A 27,102-nucleotide genomic window follows, 5' to 3' on the forward strand; every position below is an offset into this window, starting at 1 on the left:
AGTACATAGTATTATGCCATAATTACTGAGTGATGGATAAATAATGGATTGAGAGTTGGGAAAGAAAATGCTCTGGTGGTTGGAGGCAAGGTGACCTCTCCATATCTAATCACCACCTTCTTTGGTCTTACAGTAGCACTGGTGAATATTTTGACAACAAACTGAATTTCTTGAGAGTAGGAATATGTTTTTTAATTTTATATACCTTTAAGTCTAGCATTGGCAGACAAAGTATTCAAAAATTATCTCTGAACTAAATACAAAAGCATCAGGTTCTTAAAAAAAAAAAAGTGTAAGTTTCTATGTTTGCAAAAGGGAGATAAAAAGATTGCCTACTACAGAGGGATACTGTGAAAGGAAAAGAGAAAAACATACCTACCAAGTTCTCTTTTTCAGCTATTAGGTTAGAAAAACACACAAGAAAGGATCAAATTGCTTCTTCTGCTGTGAACTATTTCTATCTATTCACCTAACAATAAGCTAATAATAATATAAGCTAATAAGAAACCCCATACTATAGCAACACTAGACACTAAAACCTTCTCCTCACTGTCCCCAAAAAGTTAGCTCATAAGGAAGATCCAAATCTGAATAAGAAAGTTCTTAAGTCACCAGTACGGAAAGAGGATTAACCACATTGACACGGAGAAATCTAACAGTGCAGAGTCAGTGAACGCTCTAGAGCCTAGGGATTAGTCCATCAGCAGAGATTTCAGTATTAATCAAGTATCCCAAGAGTTGGAGGCTTTTTCCTTCATGTTTAAGAATTAAGAAACCATGACTACAGTCTAAATTTAAACTATGATTGTGGCTTTAATTCTTTAAGACTATCAATTCAAACATGCAAATTACAGCAACAAAAGCTAACCTAAGCAGCATTTTATTTTATTTTGTTTTTTTGAGGGACCCTCATCGGCGGCTGGGAATGAACTGGCACTGCAGAGGCTGGCGGGCAGCCTCGCAGCCCGGTGCTTAACCGCTGCGCCACCAGGGGAGGTCCCTAGGCAGCATTTTAAAGAGGTTTCATTTAAGCAAATTCTGATAAATGTACCATAAGCGCAACCTAAATTTAAACTATTGACTGAAGTTTTTGTCTCGCAGCCCAAACATGAGAGATACGCTATTACAACAAAATTAACCCATGAAATCTTAAATCTTCTCTCAAAAAAGTTATCAGAATAGAAAAATAAATATCCTTATTAAATGTTTAAATGATCATTTTGTAAAAACTAAGAAATTTAAAAAATATGCAATTATCAAAAACCTTGGTTCATATCCTTATATTTCATTATTGATTAGTTATAATAAAGTATCTAGATAGCTACACAGAGGTCAGCCTAGAGTTGTAATTAAATGCCAAATTTTACTCAATAACGTGTTATATTTGAAATCATTATTTACTCTAGAATAATATGTTTTGCATACAGGTAATATAAACTTACTTTATAGGAACAACTTTAAAATTAGTTATTTTACTTACCAAAATGCAGTCCACTTTAGATTGTACAGTTTTGCTAAAAGAAAAAGAAATTTAGGTTAGTAAGAGTGATAAAGTTATTACATACTTGAAAAATTCTGAGATATGGTAATTAGTCTTTCCCACTCTGAAAAAAATAAAACCTATTAAGATTAATCATTGTACCCAAAAACAGCATTTTCACAAAGCAAAACAAAAATCTATTTCCCAATATCTCTACTAAATTCAAAGCATGGTCAGACCATTTTATTAATTTCTACATTCAACCTACTGTTGTTAAATTATGATATGACAGAGGTTTTAAATAAGCTTTAAATGGTATACAAATTGCAGATATATTATTTTATTAAACAAACAGTACTATTTTACTAACTAAACAGGATACAATGTTTAGATGAACTATGATTTTTACTGTATGTCTGCCAATCTGTATGTTTTAACATTTAAAAACACTGTAATGGTAAAATATATGTAGCTAAGTTAAAGGTTTACTGTAAACTAAGTAATCTTCCCCTCCTCTATCTGTTCTGTTTACAAACAGGCAAACATACCCTGCCTACCCCCTCAGAACTAACAGTAATAATAAAGATTCATATGGCAGGGCCTCTCGGGTGGTCTATGGGTTAAGTCTCGGTGCTATCACCACTACCACGTGAGTTCCATGCCCTACCAAGGAGCTAATCTACATAGCGAAGCAGATCTCTCCTGTGTCACCTGCTGTGCCCCACAGCAGTGTATGTCAGCAGATTCACCGGTTCTGCTCCCCACTCTGTTTCTGGTGAATCCTTTCACTAGTCCACCTCTGGCCTACACCCCACTTCTTCTACACACACACACACACACACATTAATATGACAATATATTAAAGGGTGAATATAATCAGAAATAAATAACACAAAGAAAGTCACTACATATTCATCTACATGAATATATAGTTATTAATACAAAAAATGAAGTTAGTATTAAAAATATTTAACTGTGATTTGGATTTTGTTGTAGAACACAAGTGAAAATACAATGAAACTGTACAAAATATTGAGATAATTTATATACAACCTTTAAAAGATGTTATAAACTAAATTAACATTGACAAAAAGGTTCTAGAGAGCCTCCGTGGTGGCCTACGGGTTAAGTCTCAGTGCTATCTCCCCTATAGGCTGAGTTCTATCTCATCCAGGCAGCTAACTCACATATGGTGCAGCAGACCTTTCCTGTCTCACTGCTGCTCCCCTTAGCTTTGTACTTCAGTAGATCCACCTGTTGTTCTGTTCCCCACTCTGTCTCTGCTGAATCCTCTTACCTCTCCCCTGCACCTCTGGCCTACACCCCAGTTCCCCAGTTCTTCCATGCAAAAAAAAAAAAAAAGGTTCTAGAGCCAAACAAATGTAACAAAAAGGGGTTATTTACATTTGCATATAGCTATAGAGGAACTAAAAAATTAACATTTAAATCTCACTTCAGTAAATGTAATCAGTAACCTCAAATTTTTAAATTGTACCTACATTTCAAGTTTTATTTTTATTTTTTAAAAGATTTATTTATTTATACATACAAGATCTAGGGTACAGGCCAGAGGTGCAGGGGGTGAGAGGGTTCACCAGAGACAGCGGGGACCAAAACAGGCAGATCTTCCCGCACATCTGGCCTGTACCCCGGTTCTTGTATAAGTAAGTAAATAAATCTTTAAAAATTGAAAAAAAAAAAAAGAAAAATCCTTTCAACAAATGCTGGTGGAATAACTAGAAACATCTATAGATGAATGGATCTGTCTACCGAAAATTAGCCATGAAAACTTAGTTTCTAGAAGAAATCATAGGAGAATATCATGATCTGAGCATATGCAAAGGTACCTTAGGACGCAAAACAATAAACATTTAAAGACAAACTAATTAAACTCCGTTACCATAAAAATCAATTTCTATTTACCACAAAACATCATTTAAGAAAATAAATATGCCACCAATGGAAAGAATGAATTTGCAAACCATTTACCTGACAAAAAGACTTATGCCCACAATGTATACTGAATTCCTACAAGCACATGTTCAACGTCAATAGTCATCAAGGAAAGGCAAATCAAATCACAATAATACTATTACATGATCACTACGATGGCTAAAATTAAAACCACTGAAAATGACAAAAGTTGGCAAAACTTTAGAAAAACCAGAACTGTCATGCATCTTGGTGGAAATGTGAAAGGCAAAAGATGCTCTGGATAAATTCTGTAGTTAAACATAAAGCTATTCTATAACACAACAATTATACTCCAGATATATATTCAAAAGAAATGAAGTTGTGTGTCTACATAACAGACTTAATACAACAATGTTCAGATTCTTCAGTCATATTAGCCCTAAACGAAAACAATCCAAATGGTAATCCATATAATAGATTAAAATGTGGTGTATTTGTAGAAAGGAATACTCAGCGATGAAAAAAGCAAAATAAAACAAGAACTTCTGATATATAGAATATGGATGAATCTATACTGAGGCAAAAATACCACTCAGAATAGTTCACTGTTTATAATTCCATTTATATAAAGTTTTAAAATAGGCATAATTAATTTGTGGTGAAAGAAAAATTAATAAAGTGGTTGGCTCAAGACAGGGTTGGGCACTGGATAGGAAGGAGTAGGTATGGACTCTGTAATACACTACTGCTCATTTTCCATTTTCATTAGAGAAGGATCTTGGCATCCAGCTGTTGACAGTGCCTCCAGCAAAAAGCCCTATGGAAATTGCCTAGGCTGAAGAAAACTTCACTCTTCAATGTCAAATCTGCTTCAAGGGACAGTCCACACCTAAAGGTTGATCAACATAGGGATATAAAGGGGCATTCCGCTTCAGAACTCTCTAGCATTGCAGCTTAACTTTCCCTCTTCTTTCCTGTCTTTCCCTTTCAGAGATGTGAACTAATCTACTGCCGAGAGCAGCAGTTCTTAAAAAATTCCTGGACTAGCATTACCTGGGACTAGTTAGAAATGCAAATTTTTGGGTCCTACTACAAGCTCCATCTACTTGCAAGGAGCTTCCTATAAACTTTTATGCCTTTCTTTTAAGTATACTCAGATAAAGTATACAACTGAAGAAAATGTCTGATATGAGTGACAAAACAGTCTCCTTAAAAATGGAATACAAAATCCCTATTTGGAAGAAATAAGATTATGCAAAAAACAAAAAAAAATTAATCCTCACAAAGGTGAAAAGTAAAAACTGGATACTCTATATTTTTTAAAGAGAACATTCAGAGTTGGATATTTTCTGTTTGCCCTTCCAGATCTCCTCTCCACCTTTTGCAACAACTTGGAGGCTGGCCTTTATGCACAGTTTCTATATCGCTCCCTCCCTCTCTGGTTCCAGTCACTATCAGTCATTGGAAGAAGGTAAGAGAGCAAAAGAAGACAGGAGGTAATATTTATTCTACTTGGTTTCTCTCTTACAATCAATGAGTTAAGTGGTTGGGGAATTATGGGTTTTCTTAGCAAGTCTTGTAAAATCTTTTTTACTTATTCAACTATAAGCATCCAAAACCTTCATCAAAAATAGAAATTAAATCTATGAAATTTTTAATGAATGCTAAAAAAAATCCTCAAAGTTATCAAATAAAAAGTGAGATCATCTATGGATGTATCTGAAATAGTTGGAATTAACTAACCATTTTTTTTTCACTGTTACTCAGAGTGTTTTCACATCAGCAGGAAAAACATCCAAAAAAAAAAATACTCACTAATCAATAATAAATCAGATGCATATTTGAGCCTGCACTTTAAAACAGGTAGATAATGAGTAACTTTTTAATATTTGTTTAAATGGCTTCTTTTTATTTTTGAATAAACTATTTTGTTAATTTTACCTGCAAATAATTTATTTTCAACCGATAACATGTTTAACATTAATATTTTTCTAAATTTTTTGACACTTTCTAAATTGCTGATAATTATATTTGACATGCATTAAAACTTTTGGTATCACTGGTTTTTTAAAAAGTTTTTACTTTTGTAAAATTTTTAATAGCATCAATCTGACATTTTGGTAATAGAGAAAAACAACAATAAAATAATGGTACCAAAATTTTGAGAGTATCATTACTGAGTTAATGGAACATGCTAATCACTTACAAATCTTTCAGTTCAAGAGCTGTGCACATAAAGTCATATCACCACAATGTTATAACATAAAACCTTAATCCTAGACCAATGGAGTAGAGAAAAGGCAAGAGTTTATATATTAATTTAATGAAGAGAGATACAGTTCGAGAAGGCATATTTTGCTTGCTCTAAACCAAATTACAAAGTAAAGTCAGGTAAAACTTTACCTAGTGAGCCACACAGAAGAGACACAGTTTATTACTAAATTTTCTTTTAAAACATTTTACTTCACAGAAATACTTCACAAAAATACCATGTAAATTTCCCTTTCTTCAGATTTAAATGTTACAATAGCTATATTAGCACTAGTGGGTCAAACATACATAGTGTGTAATGTATGCTTGCGGGTGTGTTTATATGTATACATAGTACACTATAAATAACAGTATGCCTAAGAGAATATTTAGAGACTTCTGCTTGCTAGAAACATTTTAGAACCTGTTTTCAGTTTTAACAAATTGTTTATAAAATGCTAACTACAGATAACAGTCTAAGAGACTCACACTCATCCCTACCAGATTTGTCCCCATCTAAAAGTTCAATACTATTTCTACATTTATTTGGGGTACCTAAGTCTGAATTCAGAGTGACTCACAATTCCTATCCATGAGATTCAAAATTCTGTTGCAGAAATAGAGATATGTGAATAATAGATACTGATTTCACCTATGGAAATAGACAATAGGTTTCACCCATGGAAAAATCTGAGGTAGGAGAGGTATATCAACTGGAAGAAACTTAATTCCATTTTTACCAAAACAAATCATTACATTTTGTTAAAAAATATACTGACTTCAGATTTTTGTGGATGATGACTCAGCTAACCGTCAAGCATAGTAAAGCATATTTTCACCTTATACTGTATTTGTCCCTAATGAATGCATGTACCTGCAATTTGCTCAAATTAGATCTGAATTTGATGTTTGAAAATAACCATAGTAATAATAGTTAATTCTACAAGGGTAGAATTAAAAAGTGTATCCAGAAAACTATAAAATAATGGCAATAGAAACTACTTTCTGAATCCTACCACCCAGACATTTTATTTCATTTTCTTAGTCTGACTTCTTAAAAATACTGATCTGTTGGTGAGGATGGGGAGAAATTGTAACCAATGTACATGCTGGTGGAAATCTAAGATGGTAGAGCTGCTTTCCTAGCTGCTATGCTGGAAAAGTTTGCTGTTTCCTCAAAAAGTTAAACTATATGAACCAGCAATTCTACTCCTAGGTATATACTTAGAGAAATGAAAATAAGTATTCAAACAAAAATCTGCACATAAATATAGACACTATTTACAAGCACCAAAAGTTGGAAACAACCCAAATGTCCATCAATGGATGAATGGATAAACAAAATATGATTGATCCATACAAGGGAATATTCAGCCGGAGAAAGGAATGAGGTACTGAAATATGCTAAGTCATGGATGAATCTAGAAAATTTTATGCTAGAAGAGGTAGACACAAAAGGTCACATATTGTATTATTCCAATTATATGTACTATCCAGAATATCTACATCCATAGAGAGAAAGAAAGCAGATTGTTGGTTGCCAGCGGCTGAGGGAACAGGAGAATGGGAAATGATTGCTTAATGCATTTGTAATTTCACTTTGTGGTGATGAAAATAGTTATTTAAATAGTCATTGTTCACAGTTTTTGCCTACTTTTATATAGTGAAGAGACAGAGAGAGAGTGTCACCTGCAAGCCTAAGAGAGACTTGGAAGAGATCCTTTGTTCATACTTTTCAGAAAGAATCAAGCCTGCTGATACCTTGATATTAGACTTCTAGACCCCGCAAGTTTAAGAAAATAAATGACTGTTGTTTAAGGCACTCAATCCTAATAAACTAACACACATACAGTATTTCATTGTTTGAACATACCACTTTTTATTTAGACAATCCCTGAATGATGGAATCAATGTATTTCCAGCTTTATACCCTTAACAAACAAAACTGCAACAAACATTTGGCAATACTGTTTATACACACTGCAAGACTTTTTCTCAGACACAAACATATACAAACCTTATAGATATTGTTCTTCAACTTTCTAAGTGTTGCTAAATTGTTCTTCAAAGTATATTCCATTATTTGTGAATGAAAACAATTCTTCTCTATCCTCTCCAAAATCTGATAATGACAAATGTTTGTCAATCTGATGTGTAGTTATTTTAATATGCATTCCTGAATTAGTAAAATTAAACATCTTTATATGCTTACTAACCACTAAGCCTTCTTCTGCGTACTGCCTACTCACAGCTTTTCTCTGTTTTCCTATTTAGTTGTTTGCCTTTATTATTTCATTTACTTGTGAGTCCTCTTTATAGTTTGGATACTAATCTTTTCCCAATTATATGAACTACATATATCTTCTCATTTGTAGTTTTTTTTAATAGTGTTTTGCAGAAAGCTTTTGCTTTTATATATTCAAATTTATTAATATTTTTCCTCATGAGAAGTGCTTTTGGTATTTTTTTTTAAAAGATTTATTTTTTATTTATACAATAGCTGGGGTACAAGCCAGAGGTGAGAGGGGGAGGATTCACCAGAGACAGAGTGGGGAGCAGAACAGGCAGACAGACCAAAAGCACTGCTGAGGGGAGCAGCGGGCGTGACAGGAGAGGTCTTCTGTGTCATGTGGGAATCTCCTTAGGTGGCAGGGAATTGAACCCATGCTGCAGAGGCTTCAGAGAGCTTCACAGAGCTGTGTTTAACCCGCTGCACCACCAGGGAGGCCTGGTATTTTGTTTTTAAAAATAGTTCCTTATTATAGTTCACAAACGGATTTATTTTCTTCTAAATATTTGCTTTCAAGATTGGGATTGAGTTTTCCTAGATTCTGTGTGATGTATTTTTACCCCTCATCTAAGAAGATAAATATAGGTCATAGCATTTCATTCTTTCCCTTGTAGACAGGCCTGTCTTGTTAATCTGTCTCCTAAGTTGATTAACACTTTTCATGGTACACACAAGGCAACTATAAATGTGTGATCAATAAAAGGAGGAATGAGGGAAGGAAAAGGAGCAAAAAGGAGGCTAGGTAGGGTAGGAGTATGAAGAAAAGGTATTTAAATCATGGTAGTTGATAAAAACTAAGCATCAGAACTATACAAATCAAAGGGGTGGACTGCAGGAAGAAAGGTTTTCCAGAACTCTGGAATTCTGGAGGCAAAGATACTGTTGATGCAAATGAGTACTGATTCTGTTTTCTCTTCCCCAGGATGAGAATGTGGCCTTCTTGGTACTGCATTGGTTCAAAATCCAGAACACCATATTTTAATTATGACTTGTGGTTATCATGTTGTCGTCTTAGAATATTCATGAAAGCCTAAGTAAAAGGGGGCAAAAATACAGCAAGAATTTGATATAGCAAACTCTGGATGAAGCTTTCCTATAGGAAAGGTGGTTATTTGTGCCATAGGAAATCCAGATTGATTGGAAAAGCTGTTTACAAGTATGTTTGTTGCATTTACTCTACTTACAATGGTCATTTGGTTTCTATACTCTTAATGAAATAATCTGGGAACAAACAACAGGTGGATGGATAGTCTCTTCTCAACAACTCCTAACCTGAAAATCAAACGAGAGATCAAGAGAGGGGTGGAGGCAGGGGTTGAGGAGGGACAGGAAGGGTACACTAGAAAAGAAAGGGAGAGTAAGAAAGACTTTTGTATCAGTGATCCTCAATAGAAAAACAGCTTTCTAGAGCAACTACATGCAGTAGAATCAGTATAATCAAGAAAGCATGCTGCCTAGGAGTGAAAGGGGGCTTAGCTTCTGATAGACATACATAACACTACCTATGAAGTACTCCTGCTGAAATCCTGAAGCATGTCTACATATCTACATCTAGTACCATCAAACTACATCTAGTACCATCAAACCACTACCCCTACCTACCAACATATAAGAAACAGAGGGAAGAGAAATATAAATCGCACTATAGGAATAAAATCAGCAAAACCCAACTTATGGGAAACTCTGGATGACAAATGATCAGGTTTCTTCCATCAATGAGAAGCTATAAGAAAACATTCAAAAGAAGACCTATAAATTAAGAGAGATCAACCAAAACAATGCATGGGTATTCATTTAAACAAACTGTAAAGAAAAAAAAATGAGATGAGGAAAGTGGAGCACTAATACCCTAGATGATATTAAAGAATTACTGCTATTTTAGTAGTGGGTAATCATATAGCTATAGTTACAGATGAAATGTGGTATCTGGGATTTAACCACTCGGTGGGTTACAGATGGGGTCATACATATATGATTAACTATACACTAGCTGTAGCTGAATAAGAATGGCATGAGGAATCACTGCTGTTCTCTTTTACATACAAGTGAAATTTTTCAAAATAAAAGATTAGAAATGCAGAGTGCATAGTATATACTTTCCAAAGGAAAAAAAAAAGACTTGTTTAAGGCCTAAAAATCTTTTGCTATTATTAGAATTAAAAAGGACTTAACTCCACAAGTAAAGTCTATATAAAAAACTTTAAAAAAAATCAGATTTATCCATTATAACCAATGTCTATTGAGTTAATCAATGTTTACTAAACAATCATTGATACTGATTGTTAGTATTTGAAAGTTTAGAGGATGACTTATTTTTCTAATCAATTATTTCTCCTCATTTTGCATTTTTCCCACATATAGGTACATTTATATTTTTGCCCATTGTTTTAAATGTTGAGTTTTTTTTTTTTTAAGATTGTTTTCCTCGACTCATAGACAGCATATTCCTGAAGGTTTTTTTGTTTTTTTTTTTCAAGATTTATTTATTTATTTATTTATTTATGCAAGCACTGGGTACAGTCAAAAGCGCGGGAGGGTGAGAGGATTCACCAGAGCCAGAGCGGGGAGCAGAACAGGCAGAAGGACCGAAGTACACTGCTGAGGGGAGCAGCGGGCGGCAGGAGAGGTCTGCGCGCCATATGGGACCCTCCTCCGGTGGCCGGGGAGCAGCCGGGGATCGAACCGGCGCTGAAGAGGCCGCGGGCAGCTTCGCAACCCAGCGCTCAACCGCTGCACCACCGGGGAGGCCCTAAATGTTGAGTTTTAATTTGCTTTAAATTAAACTATGCTCTAAAGGGATTAGGAATATCTGTACTTCGGGAAGGCAGGGTACTGAACAAATACTACTGTTCTCTTTAGTCCTAATCTATGTACTGGCCAATTTTTTTTTCAGTGCAAACAAATTTTCAAGTTGATAATAAAAGTTCAAATAGTCAACAGGATTCAAATGTGAAGTCAAATAAAAGGAAAGCATTTGCTCACATGATACATATTTTTTTTAATAGCTTTTTTTTAAAAAAAGATTTATTTATTTATTTATTAATACGAGCATGGGTACAGCCAGAAGTGCGGGAGGGTGAGAGAATTCACCAGAGCCAGAGCAGAGAGCAGAACAGGCAGACATATGAAATACCTGCTGAGGGGAGCAGTGGGCAGCAGGAGAGGTCTGCGCGCCATGTGGGACCCTCACCCAGTGGCCGGGGAAAGAACCGGTGCTGCAGAGGCTGGGGGCAGCTTCGCAACCCAGCGCTCAACCGCTGCGCCACTGGGGAGGCCCACACAAGATACACATTTTAAAGTAAAAAAATCTTTCAATACATTTACCTAATAAGAAACATCATAGTACATGCAGTAGGGAAAAAACCATGGTTTTTGAACAGATTTCCAATTCTGTCCTCTACTTTTTTCTTGAGGTAGTGACAGCACCTCCAAAGTTATTTTTGTGAAGATTAAACAAGAAAATTTATATAAAAATCATATTACAATAATAAGCAAGTAACAGATGCTTAATAAATGTCAGGTGAAACTAAATCTAGTCCACCCCTGTCACTTATAGTAGATCAAAAAGATTAAATGACTTGTGCAAGGTCATACATTGATTTTTATTTGGCCCCATTATCCAGTAAAAATGTTACTATTGTACTTTACAATCATGCTTCTATTATACACTGGGATTTTAATTAAGAAGAAGATTTGTGCTTCCCTCTCTCATCATTTTGAAACTTCTTTCTCCATAAAAAGATTAGATATTGCCAGTAAATAGGTTGGCTAGCTCCAAAGTCATACACTTCTGCTGGGCTTCAATTCTCTTTGGTGCTGATCTACAGGGGCAGTCTCAGGTTCCAAAGACAGTTAAACTTGCCTGACCCACAAAACAGATAATGAGCTCATAAAAATGATGAAAAGTGAGGGAGTGTATATACATAGAGACCCATGTATGAGGGGAACTCTGTTCCCTTTGGGAGATTTTGAGAGGTTTTCTTTTCTATTCAAACTTAAAAAAAACCCTCATATATTTTACTGTTTGAAAAACATAGAAAGCTTTTAAAAGAAACAAGATGGAATAGTATCATGTTGATAGCTCAGGGAGGAAAATTAGTGACCCGCAAAGCTTCATAGAGTTATACAAGCATCCTGTCCAGTATCTTCTTATGTTACATTCTGAGCAAATGGGGTGAGAGATAAAATAGATTGTTAAACTGAAACAACAAGAAGTGGGGATAAAGGTAAGTAACCTCATTTTATTTGGATGTGCTTAGTATCACCAATAGATGACTTGTCTGTCAGTCTTTTAAAACTTGAAAGCATTAAACCAAACAATGGTATTGAGTATTAATTAGAAGCTTAGCTGAGATTTTGAAAGAAAGAAAATAAAGTGGGAATGATTGTAGGCTATCAAAGTTAAAATGAGGTTTCCTCAAATATGGCAGACTCAGGGAAAGATGCTTAAAGTGCAGATTAGAAACTATGTTAATGTTTCACGTAAACAGTTACTAAGACATTTCTTAAAACTGAAGTTGAAATGAGTCTTGCGTATATAGTCTTTGCTTTTGAAAGACAAGGTTTATTACTTTTTTCTAGACTTTATTAGGGCAGCAAAGCATTCAGTATCCCCAATATCTATTCCAAAAACTGAAGCCACCAAATGCAATGTCCTACTGCTCTCAATTTAATTCCCAAATCATAGGGTTTTTGTCAAGATCAAAGGAAAAGCCATAAAAATCAATTTGATAGTTAATAGTGAAAATATTCTTCCCCAAAGCACAGTAAAAACCAAAAGTAGAGGGCCTGACCCAAAAATGTTGTTTCAGTGTACAAAGCATAAAGCTATCTAAAGAGATTAAAAAATACATTCAGGGCCTCCCTGGTGGCACCAGGGGTTAAGACAAAACCTATTAAGCTATCCGTAGCCACTGCAGCATGAGTTTGATCCCTGGCCACGGAGCTTACCCACATGGTGCAGCAGACCTCTCCTGACTCACCCACTGCTCCCCTCAGCAGTGTATTTCAGTCAGCCTGCCTGATCTGTTCCCCACTCTATCTCTGGTGAATCCATCCCCACAACCCCCAAACCTCTGGCCTGTACCCCAGTTCTTGTATGCATAAACAAATCTTTTTTTAAAAAAGGAATACATTCAAAGGATGTTAAGAAAGATACCAAGATACATTTTATTTATTTTTTTAAAAAGGCCCAGATTTTTTCATCTTTCTCCTTATGCCTAAAACATGATTCCTCATATAAAGATATGGTAGGGTCTCCCCTGGTGGCGCAGGCAGTTGAGCGCAGCGTTGTGAAGTTGTCTGCAGCCTCTGCAGCGCTGGTTCGATCCGGGCTGGACAGCGAGAGTCCCACATGGCGCGGCAGACCTCTCCTGTCTTGCCTGCTGCTCCCCTCAGCAGTGTATTTCTTTGGTCTGCCTGTTCTGTTCCCCACTCTGTCTTTGGTGAATCCTCTTACCCTCCCACACATCTGGCCTGTACCCTGGTTCTTGTATAAATAAATAAACAAACAAATTAATAAATAAACCTTAAAAAAAAATAAAGCTATAGTAGTAATCTTGTCCTAGGTTTAATAAAAACTTGTGGAATCAGAATCATTGTTCTTATGTTTTCAAATTCCCCCCAGAATTTTTTGGGGGTTTTGGAAATCTTTATAAAAATCTAAACAATGAGATTTGTTCTCTCAGGTCTATCAGTTGGTGGAAAAAGTGTGTAAAGTCTCAGTGTTTGACAGTAATGTAATACAAGCCACAATAATCATTAAAAATTATTTAGTAACCCCATTAAGTAGTGAAATACACAGTTAAATTTAATAAATGTTGATATTTAAAAATATTACAACTTTAGTGTGTAATTAATATAAAATGCTGAAATATTCCAGATCCTGTTTTCATTCTAAGTCTTGGAAATAGTTATTTTATACCTAACAATATATCTCAATATTTAATTTAATCATATTTCAAGGACTTTAACAGCCACATGTAGTGTAACGGACAGTGCAGGTCTATGGCACAGTACAACTTATAGGCTATACTTAAAAGAACATAAGAAAGGTTGATGATTCTCCAGAGGTGGGCATGCATAGACAGAACAGCACATCTATTGCCCTTTAATTATAGGACTTAATCCTTAAAAATTATATAAAATTGCCAACCCTCCAGGTGGACTGCCTTCAATAATAATACATGTAGAATAATTCCCTTCTAGATTTTACTAGACAGTAAAGTAATCAGTATTTCAACATTGTGCAAACCCAAATAAGTCACTAAATTAATCTAATTGTCCTTTGCTTAAAACCAAGAATCACAGGTGACAAAACCTCTATGTGTTGCAATCAATAAGAGAGTACAACATAACATAGGCAGAAGATAGATGGTCAGTATAAAGGAGTCTGAAAATGTTACAAGCTGTCACATGGCCATCTGAAATACACAGAGAGCTGTAAGGTTACACATTAGTGACATACTGTGGTATCCAAGAGATGCCTTTTGTGAGGACTGTTCCTCCTGAGATAAACAGGTATCCCGGGGGAAAAGTAATGACTATTCAAGTAATTCCTGAGTAAAACAAATCCTAGGTTTCCTCACCCCTGTACTACAGGACCACTCATGGACTTTAATGTGCTAATATGCACTGTGACCATTTTAGAGTAAGGTAGAAAAAGAGCTCTATCGCTAATTTAATAAAGAAACTTGATTTTCATGGATCATTTTAAGTAGTATCCAAAGTTGGAAAATGTTGATCTAGAAGCACAGGTAAGACTATATTCCTACAACCCCAAGGAGAATCACTAGTATAATATTGGTAAGGACATTAAAGAGAGAATTGCTGGGTTAGGCTTTGAGGACCTACTTCCTAACAACGTCCCAAAATAAACACTAAGGATAGTATCAAGACCACCCTTTTGATATGGTAAAGTAAAAAAAGGGCAATGGTCCACCTATGGAGCTTTAATACCACGCTATTCCTATATTCAGGTAAGACAACTGTGGAATACAAGATTTATTAAAATTGTACAAAAAAACCTTATTTTGGTTGTATTTTCCTACAGACCAAAAAGAAACTTTAAAATCAAATGGGAATGAGTATTGAAAACGCATCTGATTCAAAATCTGTTGTGCTGAAACTAGTCATGCTTAAGAATTTTGTGAGCTTCATAGTACAAAGTTTGAAAAAATAACTTGGCAACCATAGTAATTATCGTACACAGAAACATCTAAAACCACTGCATTGTCTAGAACCAAAAGGGATCCAAAATACCTGTATGAGTGCCAACTAAGACAGCAAAAGTAAAAAGAGAATTATTTCACCTAAGAAGGGAAATTTTTCTATGGCTTGTAGATGGTGTCATGGGTAAAACAAAGAATACCAAAAAATATTTTCAGACCTGTACAAATCTCTAAGCTGGATTACTGTTCTTTCTACAGAATCAAAGGAAAGACTACATAAAATGAAGCTGACATTTAACAAAATATTCAAGAGATCATTATAAATGACAGTAGCGTAGCACCAGACATTTTAATTTTTACCAATCTAGTGGGTATGAAAAAAGTTTTGATTTGCTTTCTCTGAGAACTAACACATCCGAGCATGTTTCAAGTTTTTTTTTTAAAACCATGTTTCTTTGTGAAATTTCTGGTTTTGCTTTTTGCCCAAATGCCATTAAATTTGCTCTCTCTTTTTAAATTATCTATAGCACTTCTTTATGTATTTCAAATACTAATCTTCCAGTTGTGCTTCAACTATCTTCTCTCAGTTGGTGATATCTTTTCACTTTAACTATGTTGATATAAGATTAACAAAAATTAAAAATACAAATGCTCCAAATGCTAGAGAATTCTACCACATGTTTAAGAATTAACACCAATTCTATAGTCTTTAAAGAAAACAGAAGAGGAGGGGAAAATTCCCAATTCATTTAAAGAAGTTGATATTACCCTTTTACTGGCACAGTAACAGGCACAAAGATCAACAAAACAGAGCATAACTTAGAAACAGAGTCATTCAAATATGCTCAGCTGATTTTTAACAAACGTGCAGAAGCAATTCAATGAAGGAAAAAAAGCCTTTTCAATAAATCATGCTGGAATAACTGGACATTCACAGGTTAAAAAATGAGATGCCATTTCATGCCCATCAGGATGACTACTCTCAAAAAACAAAGTGAAACAAAAATAACAAGTATTGGCAAGGAGAAATTGGAACCCCTGAGCCATAAAAACCAAAGTCATACAATTAGTCTTGGCATTTGGTATTCCAAGTTCTTAATCCTGTCATTCTTTAAGAGCTTTTTGGCTACTCTAGGCACTTTCTCTTCCACAAAAAGCTTAGTATCAGATTGCATGATTTCTGGAAAAAACACTAGTTTCATTAAAATTACATTGAATTTATAGACCTATTTGGTAAGAAATGAAAAAACTTTATGGTACACTTCTCCATTTATTGAGGTCTAATTTCTTTGAAATCTTCCAATAAGGGTTTGAAATCTTTTAAAATAAAGGCTTGCACATAATGTTGTCTTAGCAAATGTTTTTGTCTGACTATCTTAATAATTTCAATACCTTTTACGTATCCTGAATTTTCTCTCTAGATTATGTTTATTTCTTCTAATTTCTTTTATTTTTTCATTGTTGATATACTAAGAATTTTGCACAATAATCATCACCCCTATATCTTGTTTCTAATTTTAAAGAGGGTCTTTTAAATCTTTTTCACTGATAGGTATGTTTTCTGTCATTAGTGGTGATACCATTAGCAAGTTAAGGAAGTTTTATTCCTAGCTTGCTAAAAATTTTTGTCACAAAAAAGATACTGAATGTTATTAAATTCCTACATTAATTCAGTTAATCAAATAATTTGTGTTCTTTTATCTGTTAAAGCGGTAAATTATATGATTAGATTTTCTAAAGAACTTGGTACTCTGCAATAAGTTCAGGTTAAATATCTCAAATTTTAAATATATCTTCAGCTTCAATTTTCTAATTTTTGATTTGAATTTTCTGTTCCTATGTTTGAGTGGCACAGTAAAATTAAGGCCATTTTTATGTTCTGCTGGGTTATGTACCATATAACTCTAGCCTCACAAAATGAGCAAGGGTATATATTAGTTCTTGCTGTACAATGAATTACTAAAAAACTTAGTAGTTAAAAATCCACAAATATTTGTTATCTAATGATTATGTGCATCAGTAACATGGGAGTGATTGGCTGGCTGGGTTCTGTCAATGGGTTGTCAGGAGGTCAGCAGGGGCTGCAATATTCACTTCTAAGACAGTCTATTCACATGCCCTTCACATGAAGCTTTAGTTCTTCACCATACAGGTCTTGCCACATGTAGAGAATCCTCATGCAAAGTACCTGGCTTCTCAAAGAATATGGAATCCACCAGAATGAGTGAGGAAGAAGCTGCAGTGATTTTTATGAACTATTCTCTAAAGTCCCATGCTGTCACAATGCATTTTTTGGTTAGGATTGTAGCATTAGGTCTGATCTACATTCATGGGGAGGGAATTAGGCTCTACCTCCTGACAATGAATATAAAAGGAGTTTAACATATTTTATTTCATAACAACCAGGAAATCTTCCCTCTTTTTCTAAATTCTGAGTTTGCATAGATTAAAATTATCTGTTCCTTGAGTATATGGTAGATTTTAGTTTTAAAACTACTGGGATATGGTAGGCAGTTTTTTGAAAGAACTAATTCGACTTCCTTAATGGTTGTAGGGTAATCAGGTTTTCTATTATTGAAGTAATTTAGTTTTTTAGAATTTTCCCATTATATTCAATTTTTAAAATTTACTGAGATCAGGGTTGCTTACAATTTCCCTTATTTTGATCTATAACTATGTCTCGTTATTTATTCCTAATATCACTTTTCTTCTTGAGCCATCATTCCTGACTCTTAAGCATTTAACACATGTTTGCAAAGAAACCCATTCAAATGTGATCTTATATCTTAGTTTTTATTTAATCCACTTCTATTATTACCTTTATTATTTCCTTCCTTATTTTCCTTGGGTTAATTCTGATTAATTTTCATCTAAAACTGAAAGCTGGCTCTCCATGGTGGTGCAAGGGGTTAAGTCTCAGCACTATCAAGCTATCTTCAGCCATTGCACCGTGAGTTGGATCCCAGGCCAGGCCAGGGAGCTAACCTACATGGCGCAGCAGACCTCTCCTGTCTCCTCTCAGCAGTGTATTTCAGTAGATCTGCCTGTTCTGCTCCCCATTTTGTCTCTGGCGAATCTTCTCACAGAACCCCCCCAACCCCCCCTCCCCCCGCACCTCTGGCCTATACCCGTGTTATATGCATAAGTAAAATAAAAATCAATCTTTGAAAGCTGACACCATTAATGTTTCACTTTCTCCAGTAAAAGCCAATAAAGCTACAAATTTCTCTAAGTACCAGTTAGTTGCATCTATAATTTTAGATAGAGAATTTTTCCATTATCATCCAGTCCTCAGTACTTTAAATTTTTTTTTCTTTTGTAGTTTTTTGAAAAAACTGTCAGCTGTGCAGAGGTGTTCTATAACTTTTTTACAATAAAAATAAAGCAAAGAAAATCTGAAAGGACAGTTTAATGAACAACTGTATATACTTTAGCTACATTCAACAATTATTTGCCTCTCATTTTTGACTTATAGGTCCCAGAAGTTGTTTTCTGAAGAGACTTGTGGTACACATGTGTAGTTCAATATTCAGCCAAAGAATATAGAGACCCCTGTGGAAATTTCTGAAGCCCTTTCTCTAAGGAACTCCTTCCTTTCCAGATCAGCCTCACCAACTCTAGCTGCTTTAATAGTCATGCACTACAACACTTTTCCCTCCATCTCATTTTATCTCTTGTCTCTACTTGGGCTCTACTTCTTTGAGCTGCAACTTAGAAAGCTAAAAGTGAACTCACCTGTTGAGTTTCCTTCTTTGAAGGATTTCAACCCTATGCTTTGCTATCTAATATTAAGAAAGCCCAGTTGTTTTACATATCTTTTTTTTTAAGATTCATTATTTTTATTTAAGCATACAAGAGCTGGGGTACAGGCCATAGATGTGGGGGAGTGAGAGGATTCACTAGAGACAGAGTGGGGAACAAAACAGGCAGACCAACTGAAATACACTGCTGAGGGGAGCAGTAGGCGAGACAGGAGAGGTCTGCTCACCATGTGGGTTTCTCCCTGGCTGGCAGGGATTGAACTCATGCTGAGGAGGCTGTGGATCGCTTCATAGTGCAGTGCTTAACCTCTTGCGCCACCAGAGAGGCCCTGTTTTACATATCTTATACAGTTTTATACTTGATTATGGAGAGGATGCCCATTATTTCATTAAAGACTAGACATTAAAATGTACCAAAATAAATTAAGTACTTTCCAAGATTATCTTAATAGACTCATTTAAACCTATACTAGAGAAATACAAAAATAAGTTTAAACCAAGACCATAGCCTACAAAGAATATCTACTATTTTATTCTAATTATTATTTTCTTCTAATTATATTCATATATTTCTATATATTGTATATATACATGTATATACAATCTTTTTAAACATTTGGAAGAAATCAGTTTTATATTTTGCATGGGAGACATTTTCCCAAGTCATTATACATTAACTTGACAACAAGATCTCTTTATTACTATATGGTAAAAGCTTGAGAGTAATTTTAAAATAGTAACTTGCATTCTCTTTTTGTTGCATATTTAGGTCCCACCTTTAAATAAATGCTGTGTCTTCAGATACCACTTCGTAATTCCGATCTTTATTCAAATGCTACCAGACAGTTCCCTGACAAATCTATTTAAACCTGTAATCATCTCCCTAACATGTACCCTCCTCCTCCTATATTGCCTTTCTTCAGAGAATTTAACATCATCTCACATAGCCTATATAATTTTATTTATTGTTTATTCTGTCCTTCCTCCACTACAATGCAAGCTTCATGAAAGCAGATAAATTTGACTCTTGTTTACTGCTACAGTCCCAGAATTCTAAAAGAATTCCTGCCAGACTATAGGTACTTAATTAATAGTTGTTGGACAAATGATTATATGGAATATTAAGGAAGGATACGCTATGCAATATGATTTAAACTAAACCAAAACAAACATTTATAGAAAAAAGGAATAAAAAAACTTTATACAGTTTTTTTTTTTACGTTTTCTATGACTAAAGTGGTTTGTTTTTGAGATGTAAAAAAATGTTATTTTTTTTTAAAAAGGCCCTTAAGATTACATATCAACCAAGAAGTGTGTATGGGTAAAAATGGATTAAATTATCCTTCTAACTTGAGGTTCAAACTGTGACAAATCATTATTTAAATCAACTTAAGACCATAAATATTTCCTAACACAGCACTGTGGGAGATACAAAGATGAATAAGATATGGTTGCTGCACATCAGGGGCTCAACATCTACTGGGAAAGGAAGACATACACAGTAAAAAAAAAATACAGTACATGCAAACTGTGATAAGTGCTACACTGGAAGTACAAGGCAAATGGGGGGGGGGGGCAACTGGCAAGAATACAGTACACTAGAGTAGACTAACGCTGGTCTTGAAACAGTCCTTGACTATGCAGAGGGAAATCTTTCACACCAAGAAAAAAAGAATATTTTACTCCAAGAGAAGATTATTGTTTCTATTTTGTTCTAGCTTTTTAAATCATCTTAATTTTTTCCATTTAACTATTCACCTGGATTGTGTTAATGACTGTGTTATATAATCTTCCTGACTGTCAAATATTTGTTATTACATATACGATGCATTATATTTGCATGTTTTTAAAGATTTATTTATTTATGCATACAAGAGCTAGGGTACAGGCCAGAGATGCAGGGGGTGAGAGGATCCACCAGAGACAGAGTGACTGAAATACACTGCTGAGGGGAGCAGCGGGCGAGACAGGAGAGGTCTGCTGCACCATGTGGGTTTCTCCCTGGCCGGGGATCAAACTCATGCTGCCGAGGCTGCGGATTGCTTCATAGTGTGCTGCTTAACCCCTTGCACCACCAGGGAGGCCCTATATTTGCATTTTAAGTAATTTGTATTGTAATTGAAATACAACTTGAATATAATTCTAAATTTAAAAAAATAACATGAGTAACAGTAACAAACAAGACTTCATCATTAGGACCTCCCTGGTGGCACAAGGGGTTAAGATGCAACCTATGAAGCTATCTGCAGCCACTGCATCACGAGTTTGATTCCCGGCCAGGGAGCTACCCACATAGAGCAGAAGGCCTCTCCTGTCTTGCTCACTGCTCCCCTCAGTGGTGTATTTCAATTTGCCTGTTCTGTACCCCACTCTACCTCTGGTGAATCCTCTCACTGCCCACACTTCTGGCCTGTACCCCAGCTCTTGTATGCATAAGTAAATAAATCTTTAAAAAAAAAAAAGACTTCACCATTAAATACTTTTTAATATAACAGCTGCATATCCATAACAAGCAAAATATGTAAGACTGAAATACAAAATCTTGTCTTTTTAATCTGCTATAATCACTCCTGAGCTCATTCATCTCTTTAAGTCATTGTAAAGATTAAACACATGTAACTTCAGTTATATAATCAAGTAGCAAATGTATTGCAGCACTGATATCACAGAATGATTTTCCTATAAAGTTTCTTTGGCTCTATTTCAGGTATAATTCCTCTTAGCTCATTGTTCTCATCTAGGGGAGAGCAGCTGTATGAACAATCTCTGTGTTCTTCATACTGCAATGGCAGAGCTGAAATACTCATTCCAATTCATGTAAAAAACTGATTGTAAACAACCATAGAGAATCTATTCTATTATTTAAATAAAGCAAGACATAAGTTATCCTTCCATCCTAATAGTTAGAAACTTTAGAGAATTCATAGTATTTCAGATCTCACTTGAAGAGTGAGGAATCCCAAAGGGTCTTTTCAGTTTAATTCTCTCTGCCTTCAACTGGTTGGAATTTGGCAGCCTTGTTAATGGAAGACTAAAGCAAGCAAGTAATAAGCCTAGCACAAGCTTTTCCTTCTGTTAAATTTGCCCACTAATGGGCCTCCCTGGTGGCGCAAGGGGTTAAGCACCACAATATGAAGCAATCCGAAGCCTCTGCAGCAGGAGTTCCATCCCCGGCCTCCCAGGGAGCAGGCCTCCCAGGGAGCAACCCACGTGGTGCAGCAGACCTCTCCTGTCTCGCCCACTGCTTCCCTCAGCAGTGTATTTCGGTCGGTCTGCATGTTCTGTTCCCCACTGTATCTCTGGTGAATCCTCTCACCCCCTGCATCTCTGGCCTGTGCCCAGCTCTTGCATGCATAAATAAAAAAATCTTTTAAAAAAATTTGCCACTGACACACATCTTCTTTACAATATATATATATATTTTAAGATTTATTCATTTATGCATACAAGAGCTGGGGTACAGGCCAGAGATGCGGGGAGTGAGATGATTCACCAGAGACAGTGGGGAACAGAACAGGTAGACCGACTGAAGTACACTGCTGAGGGGAGCAGTGGGTGAGTCAGAAGAGGTCTGCTGCTCCATGTGGGTTGCTCCCTGGCTGGCCGGGGATTGAACTCGTGTTGCAGAAGCTGTGGACTGCTTCATAGTGTGGTGCTTAACCCCTTGCACCACCAGTGAGGCCCTACAGTATATTATTATCTGATTTTGCATAACCTTTTTCATATCAAAGTGCAATGTATCTTTTCTTAACCAACCCATCAAGCTTCAAAACCTGACAAATATAAAGCTATCAACTGTTCAGACTTTTATTTATTTATTTATTTATTTATTTATTTATACAAGCACTGGGTACAGTTAGAAGTGTGGGAGGGTGAGAGAATTCATCAGAGCCAGAGCGGGGAACAGAACAGGCAGACTGACGAAATACACTGCTGAGGGGAGCAGCGGGCGGCAGGAGAAGTCTGTGCACCATGTGGGACTCTCACCGGTGGCTGGGGATCGAACCGGCGCTGCAGAGGTTGCGGGCAGCTTCCCAACTCAGTGCTGAACCACTGCGCCACTGGGGAGGCCCTGCTCAGACTTTAAATATAAGAAAAGCAGACATGAAATTTTAATAAATTACATACTTTTTTCTTTTATGATGGGGAAAAGCTGGTAGACACAGAAAAAGACATAGAGAGTGGAAAGGATAAGAACAAAAGAGGACAATAGAACAAAAAGGAATAGAGAAAAATACAAGTAACATTAAAAGACAGGAAGACTAAGTAGGAGGTTCTAAATTATCTGCTATAAACATCTGTGCTATATTAACATGAATGCTGTGAGGGAAATAGTTCCCCTCACAATTTACTGGGAATAATCTCATGATTTAGACTAGATGATCCATAGTTATAAAAAAATACAAATTTAAAGAAGCAGATGTAATATAACAAAGCAAAGAGAGAAATAGAGTCGAGTAAGTAATAGAGAAAGCTTTAAATACTTATGCTCTATGTTAAGACCTACAAAGTTGTGGTTCTGATATAATTACTTACTAGTATTCAAGTATGTATCTAAAGATTTTCTGATATGTAAAATGAAAAGCTATAAAGGGTTGTACATATACTGTATGAAACGCTTCAGAGAGAAAAGCATAAAAACAAAACTGACGTCCCAAAAGAAAAATGGCACCAAAAAAAACCCCAAAAAAACGGGTTTAAGAACAGTAAACCATCAACTAAAGAACTAAAGTAGTGTTTTTCCTGCTTAGAGGTTTCTCAGATCAGTTTGAAACAGGAGAGATTTTTCAGCATTTTCTTTTGGCATTTTGTTTTGTTAAAAAAAAAAAAAAAAAAAACTAAAATTCTCGAGAACAAGAAGTCATGAATGAAAATTTTATTACTTGCCAAGAAAAAAAAGAAGTAAGAAATATTTTTTAGGGCCTCCCCGGTGGCGCAGCGGTTGAGCGCTGGGTTGCGAAGCTGCCTGCGGCCTCTGCGGCGCCGGTTTGATCCCCAGCTGCTCCCCGGCCACCGGAGGAGGGTCCACATGGTGTGCAGACCTCTCCTGCCACCCGCTGCTCCCCTCAGCAGTGTACTTCGGTCCTTCTGCCTGCTCTGCTCCCCGCTCTGGCTCTGGTGAATTCTCTCACCCTCCCGCGCTTCTGACTGTACCCAGTGCATGTATAAACAAAACAAACAAACAAACAAACAAATAAAACATGCCTCTATAAAAAAAAATTAAAAAAAATTAATAATAAAAAAAAAGAAATATTTTTTAAATAATTGATAGACCAGTGCCTCCCTGGTGGCGGAAGGGGTTAAGCACCACATTATGAAGCAATCCACAGCCTCTGCAGCACAAGTTCAATCCCTGGCCGGCCCACATGGCGCAGCAGACCTCTCCTGTCTTGCCTGCTGTTTCCTCAGCAGTGTGTTTCCATCAGTCTGCCTGTTCTGTTCCCCACTCTGTCTCTGGTGAATCCTCTTACCACCGCCCCCACTGTCCCACCCCAGGCATCTCAGGCCTGTATCCCAGCTCTTGTATGCATAAATAAATAAATCTTTTAAAAAAATTGATAGACCCCCCCCAAAAAAAAATCACTATTTAGAATTCTGTGCCTTTAAGAAAGAAACCACCTCATCCTAAAAGTAAGCCTTAGGTATCACAGTTAAATACAGATTGTCAAAATGTCAGATTCCCTTATACACTGAAGTCAGACTATACTAATCTGATGTTTCATAATTTCCTGAGGTTAAAAATTTATTGGCGGCCTCCCCAGTGGCGCAGCAGTTGAGCGCTGGGTTGCGAAGCTGCCCACAGCCTCCTCAGCGCTGGTTCAATTCCCGGCTGGCCAGGGAGATTCCCACATGGCAGGGTAGACCTCTCCTGTCTCGCCCGCAGCTCCCCTCGGCAGTGTATTTCGGTCCTTCTGCCTGCTCTGCTCCCCGCTCTGGCTCTGGTGAATTCTCTCACCCTCCCATGCTTCTGACTGTACCCAGTGCTTGAATAAACAAATAAATAAACAAATAAATAACATAAATCTTAAAAAAAAAAATTATTGGAATTGCACCTGAGAGGAGCATGAACAATGATGTAAAAATACATAAATTTAAAAAAAGGTATGGGCAGTGATACCACAAAGTTGTTTTTTCTCTTTCTCTAAGCCCCCACAGGGAAATTATAAAGAAATTTACAAATCCCTATTAAGAACACTGAACAGTTTACAGTAAAACACTGTATTATATTATGTAAAATCCATTATATTATAAATCTACCATACTGGGGGAAAAGGGAAAGCTACATTTTCATACTGTTGAAATGGCGTGCCAACAAAACAAGATTTTATTGGTAAAAATACTATTTTTATCATTTATAATGTACACTAATACTTAGTATCTTAAAACTTTAGATACTACATGCAGAGGGAAACAGTGCAAGATAACAGCAGGATAGAAACACAACTGCACAAGACCACAAAAGAAGTCTAAAAGAAGGCTGATAGTTATTGAGTTCACTCTGGCATACATGTAAGAATTCTTTCTGCTTTGGAATATAATTGTAAGTGAGAGTTACAATCCCAGTCTTTATGGTACTGATATTCCTCTGTGAGGAGACTACAAAACTGTATAATTATTTTTACTACAATTGTAATGCTGGTTACAAGAATTAGAACCTAGATGGGGAGTGATTAAGGACCTAACTTACTTTACAGATCCAGGACAAATTCCTTTTGTAATTTAGATGAGTTCTGAAGAACAATTATATATTTACTAAGGGTTGTTGAGGGTTGGAAGTGTGTGAGCCAGGCAAAAGCACAGCAAGAGAAAGAAGGAAGGAAAAAGACCAATTAAAAATCCTATTTGGGGGTCGAGTCTATTAAAACCACTATCTAATCATTTAAACACAAATTTGAGATTTCAAAAATAGTAACTTATAAAACCCCACTGCAATAGGAAATCAGGAAGCACAGTAAGGCTACTAGATTATTACAGAAATAATCATTTGCATGTTCTTTAAAATATTTTCTCTATTATTAACATATAGTTTTACTTAGTTATTAAAAATAATTAAATTATGTATAATGTTTTATATTACTATTCTCACTTTTTACTGATTTAGTTAGGTCATTTACTGCAAATTGCTGATACTTCATGGTTCATGTTATACTCCAATGACCAGATTATGAACAATCAGTCTCTTTGATGGCAAATCTTTCAAATTCAGTAATAGCACTTATGAAACTGTACTTAATATGCGAGTATGTCCCTCTAGTCAAAGAGCTGAATATGCTACATCTTTTTTTTATTATCATGGCTCTAAAGAAAATTGTAACTTACTGTTTATGATTACAAAAACACTGTTATTTAAAATTCTTAAATAAGAAAATAGAAAGTAGAGAATACAAAGAAAATTACTTATAGCTAACTGCAACACCCTGGGCCACCACTTAGTAACATTTAGAAGTATTTACTTCATCTTACACACACACACACACACACACACACACACAAACACACACACAGAGTATAATGTCAGTAACTTAGCACAGCCTGATCTCCCTGTTTCTGCCCTTGTTCCTCTATAATCTCTTCTCAACACAGCAGCCCAGTGAGTCTTTCAAAACACCAGTTGAGTCATGTCATTCTGCTCAGAGTTCTCCAATGCCTAACTCAGAATGAAAGTGTAAGTCTTAGGTGCTTACTAGACACACAGAGTCCTACACAAATTTGCCCCTCCTTTACCTCTGACCTTAATGCTACATAGCCACTCTTGCCACTGTCATCACCTAACCATTTGTTGTTCCTTCTGCCGGGAAAACTCTACCTTCAAATAGCAAATATCACAACACAGTAAGAATCACATATAACTAATATAACATTGTAAACAGATATGTTAAAGTGAAAACATTCTTTGAATTTTATCATGGTTAAAAAATAACAGTAAACATTTACTTCAATGTGTCAGATTCTATTCTAAGCATTTGTAAGTTTTATAGGTATTATCTCATTTAATTTCTACTACAACTCTATAAGGTAAAAGCACTATAACTAGTCCCATTTTACTAGATAAACAAAACAATGTCAAAGGATTATGTGACCTGAATGGTAAACTCAGGAACTACTTTCAGAATGTATTATGACAGACCACTATATACCTTTTTAAAAAATTCTGATTATTTTCATTTTAAAACTGTTAGATGCACACAATTTTAAAATGAAAGTTTTCTTTATTTTGTAAATTTGTAATTAGCAGAG

The 27,102-nt window shown here is 35.7% G+C and overlaps 1 protein-coding gene across 1 annotated transcript in view; it reads right to left on the reverse strand.

Moving 5' to 3' along the window:
• Window positions 1-27,102, reverse strand: part of RFX7 (regulatory factor X7) — a gene marked incomplete at both ends in the record, with an annotated part of 89,720 nt that overhangs the window by 44,813 nt on the left and 17,805 nt on the right. The window contains one exon of the mRNA XM_084240390.1: window positions 1,481-1,514. Within this exon, the coding sequence (XP_084096516.1) occupies window positions 1,481-1,514 (34 nt within the window). The remainder of the gene's footprint in view (window positions 1-1,480; window positions 1,515-27,102) is intronic.

This window comes from Talpa europaea (genome assembly GCF_964194135.1).
Source record: "Talpa europaea genome assembly, chromosome: 8".
Classification (NCBI taxonomy): domain Eukaryota; kingdom Metazoa; phylum Chordata; class Mammalia; order Eulipotyphla; family Talpidae; genus Talpa; species Talpa europaea.